The following is a 4569-nucleotide window of genomic DNA, read 5'->3' as shown; positions in this document are numbered from 1 at the left end:
ACCCACACCCACACATATATATGCATACACACACACACACACACACACACACACATATACACTGCACTAGAAAAGAAATGGCACACTGTAAAAGATTATTTGTTTCACACACGATATGGAAATTATATGGATTTTATCACATTTATAGGTTATTTTCCATCAGGAAGATGTCACTGACCCTCAACACCGCTCTCCTTTGAAAACACAAGAATTGCACACAGGGTTCGAATTCACTCACTTTTGATGACCATTTTAATGCTCGAGAACGCCTCCTTATGAAGAGCATGATGCATGTGCAAAAACGTTGAATTCATTGGGTATAAAAGGCCCCTAAATTTACCAGCCTATCATTCAATTCTCGAATGCAGCAAGCATGTCAAAACTGACTGAAATGTGAGGAAGTAAACCATCAGACGTCTCTGTGCTGGTCAACATCCATGGGCTATTGCTAATGACTTGAACTGCAGCATTAAGGCAGTTGAGTGGCTGAAGGCATGATACAATGCCATAAACAGTACAGATGATTATCCACGCAGTGGCTGACTGAGGGTTACAACAGCACATCAAAATCACCACCTGCACTGCACTTGCATGACCGATTCCGGAGGGCGAAGGAACCAGCTAGGCCAACAATCGGGACTCACCACAGACCCATCTGTGCAGAGACAATTTGCTGCCAGCTGAGATCTTTCAATCTGTCATGCTGATGTCTGGCTATGGGCCCCATCCTCACAGATCTCCATCGATTGGCACGTCTGCAGTGGGCTTAAAAATGAGACAACTGGCGACAGCAGTGGAGGATTGTAGTCTTTTCTGGTAAAAGTCAATATTGCATTTCTGTGGCTGATGACAGAGCTAGGGTCTCTGTATGTCTGTCTGTCACTCTCTCTCACACACACACACACAACTGGTTTATCTTGTTTTTCAAATATAATTTGCTTAGAATTTCTTTCCCGCCAAACATGTCCAACAACCAATATATTTGTTGCTAGAGTTCCATCCAGTTTGTTTGTTTCATTATTTTCTCTCATATCTTTGGAACTACTGAAACCAAAATTAATGTTTTTGTTTGTTTGTTTTATCAAGAGTTTGATTTAATCTTTTCGATGTATAATTCCAGTTTGTGATTTTATGTTCTAATTCAGTATTTTGAGATGATTTACCGAAACTTAGTGTAATTTCTTTCCAGCTCTTCGCCAAGAGAATGCTGACATGAAGGCCTACATTGAGAAACTGCTTGCCAAAGTTCTGCACCATTGCCCTGAAGCTTTAGCAGCTGATAATGAATTAACTCTGTCACAGTGTTAGTTGGCCTATTATAAGGACCACCTGTATAATATTATGACATGTGTGTTCACTGACAGCTCATAAAGACGTCATCTATTTTCTGAGTTGCCCACTGAAGATAATCAGATCTCCCTCCACTACACAAAGGACTTCATTATATGACTTTGGATATCTCCCCCTCTCACTGAGTTCATTAGTTGATGATAATGGAGTCACTCTGTTGGTTTTTATTCTTCTATTTTTAACTTAACTGAAAAAAAATGGAATCTCCAATGTATTAAACTCAAAAGTCAGAATTGTCATTTTGATAAAATATTTTTACATTCTTTATTACAAAACAATTTTATAAAATCTCTATTTTTAATTAATTGTAAATTTTTAATTAATCATAAGTTTTTAACTAATTCCAATTAATCTATTTTTATTTAGATATTACTGTTTTCTGTTGAAGTATCTCTACATTATTAACACAAATATTTTTACTAATGCTTAAAGCAAATACACAATGAATTAATGAGAAAAAGTGTCCATTTATTGTATTTTTATCAGACACACATGCACTAATATTGATGTCATTATTTAGTTTAATATTTTAAATATCCATTCTAATTGTCATAATTTAATTTTATTGACATTAATTTTTGTAAATTTTGAAACTAATTTCAATGAATATAATTTCTTTTTTTTTTTATCAAATTCATGCCAGCATGTTTAGAATAATCAAAATTAACCGAATAGTTACAAATAATCTTCACTGATCTCTGTAATTAACTAAACTCTACACATCCCCACACTCCTTAGTGGTCACTACTCTGTAATTGTTCTCCAGAACAGTGAATCATCCAACACAATGGAATATTTCTGATGGATGTGTCTATAAAACTGTTGATTTTGTAGGAAACTTCCACTCACAATTCTCTACTTCAAGTCATCCTAAAATATTTTAGGTAAAGGCCTCAAGATCTCATGCGGTAGGCCGCTGTTGTAAGGTGTGGTTTCAAATGTTTCCAAGTGGTGTGTTGTCATTCTTTTCTGTAATTTAACAACTTAGAATATATTTTGTGTTCCTATATGAATTGTCAATATCTGGAAGCTATCTCTGTGTAAAATATTGCATATTACAACTATATATATATATATAATGTACAAGCAGTGTTTGGGTTGTGAATGACTCACATACAACCATCCATTCTTATGGACTAACTTCCATAAAATCTATTATATTAAAAATTTAAGTTACATACCATCATTGGTAATAATGACTTAGGCTCATTAAAACTGCTTTGAGTGGTTTCATTGTCTCCCCATCATTCTCAATTATAAATAGTTTTATTGTTAATTTGTACTTTCATTGCACTACTGAGTGCAGTTTCATGCGCCTAGGACGCCTTCAACAATATCTGGTCCATTAGCCTTGATCTCTCTGCCCAAGTATATTGGCATATCTCAGGACATGGTTGCTTTGCTATTCTTGGGAATTGTAGGTATATATCTACATCTCTTCTGTTAGCATTTCATAGTACTGACATAACGTCCAGTGTATGTAAGGCCCAACTCTCATGTCTATGGACAAGTCTTTCTTGGTTAAGACGTAATGACCAGAAACGATGTTGTTAATCAGTTTTTCTCCATCTCCTCACACCTGGCATTTACTATATTCTGCTTCAGTTTGGAGCTCTTTATATCAACATAAAATATAAGCTGAACTGGGTCAGTGACAGTAGAGTGATTTTCACTAGAACACTATTACTGCAGGTGCTGGCAGCTGAACAGACAATTATTGAGTTGTTGATTCAGATTAATAGTTATTGATGATAATGATAGTGATGATGATGATGATAGTAATGATGATGATGATAGTAATGATGATGGTGATTATGATGTTAGTTGGTGATGTTGATGTCAGCTGATGTTAGAGAAATGTATAAAACAAAGAGACAAAGTGATGAAAGTTGAATTAAGAAACTGATTGACCATTTATTTATTGCTGTTTGATAATCTACTTCTGAGACATTTATATCTTAGGAATTGACTTGTCAGAGCACCATGCTACATCATACACTCCTAAATCCATTGCTTACAACATCAATACCGAGTTTCTCACTGAACGAAGTGCCTCTCTCCCTGTGTGTGCGTGTGTGTATGCATGCAAGTATGTATGCATGATGTTTTCTACATTACTGCAGTTTTTTCTAATAGCTTATGGTTTATCCATAGAGCTAATATTATGATGTGAGCTGGTTATGTTATGATAGAAAGACAAAATGGGACACATAAGGCTATTGCTCCAGTATGGTTGTAGCCGTAATGACTAAAACACCACAAAACTAGTATAAAACTGTACTTCCGTGAATGCAAGCTTGAAAATCTTCTGATAATCTCTGTTTTGTTTCTCTTGATATTTTGAACTTTGTCTTATCTTTTCAATCTTAAAGCTACACTGGACAGTCTTCTACCACTCTTCACCATCAAACTAAAAAGCAAGCATCTGTTTTGTAATTTTATGAATTGTCTGTGTAAAATACACACATTTGTACAGAAGAAAGGTGCCATGTACAAACACATTATTTAATGTCATGTCACTGATATACACGATTGTGGTGTGAAATGTGTAGCTCCTCTCTGCGTAGTCAATGGGTAGTTAAGAACATCAAATATTTCTTGTCTTGGCACAAAAACAATTCTTCAGATAACAAGAGAACCATTAAATGACTTTATTCCTCCTTTTATGAGTGTTTTCGATGTCAAATAAAGAAAAGATTAAAAGTAAGAGAAAAATGAAAAAATAAAAGAACATTGAATTTCTGGCAGTGGTTAAGAACTAAAGTTTGGTACACCCACATCTTGGAAACGGTTTTGGTTTGAAATTTTATTTCGTTTTTCATAGTAAAATACTAAAAGCCCCTGTAAAATAATAAAACAACCTGTAATATATTTAACAACTCTGTTCACTTCTGCTAATACTCAACCAAACATTATATGAAAGAAAATAAATCATTGTAAGCTGTGTGTGTGTGTGTGTAGGTGTGATGTTTGGCTCTGTTAAAACGTGAAACATTATCGTTAAAAACCATGTTAGCTCTTCAAATTATTTCATTGTTTATTTTTGATGTTTGTTTTCCATCATTGTGAAAGGCATACAAAAATGTAATGTAAATCTGGTCAGTAAAAAGAGACATATGCACACACACACACACACACACACACACACACACACACACACACACACACACAATGTGTATGTGTGTGTGTGTGTAGTTACATATATGTTTATATATATAT

The 4569-nt window shown here is 34.6% G+C and overlaps 1 protein-coding gene across 8 annotated transcripts in view; it reads left to right on the top strand.

Annotated features, from left to right (window-relative positions):
• LOC106870949 (uncharacterized) overlaps positions 1-4221 on the top strand; it is a 98829-nt gene extending 94608 nt beyond the window's left edge. For all 8 annotated transcript variants that reach the window (XM_014917192.2, XM_052972171.1, XM_052972175.1 and 5 more), the window contains one exon: positions 1190-4221. In XM_014917192.2, coding sequence (XP_014772678.1) covers positions 1190-1308 — 119 coding nt within the window. In that variant the 3' untranslated portion in view covers positions 1309-4221. The remainder of the gene's footprint in view (positions 1-1189) is intronic.
• The last annotated feature ends 348 nt before the right edge of the window (positions 4222-4569 follow it).

The sequence above is a fragment of the Octopus bimaculoides genome, chromosome 12 (genome assembly GCF_001194135.2).
Source record: "Octopus bimaculoides isolate UCB-OBI-ISO-001 chromosome 12, ASM119413v2, whole genome shotgun sequence".
NCBI classification, from domain to species: domain Eukaryota; kingdom Metazoa; phylum Mollusca; class Cephalopoda; order Octopoda; family Octopodidae; genus Octopus; species Octopus bimaculoides.
This window is presented reverse-complemented; position numbering and strand designations above follow the sequence as displayed.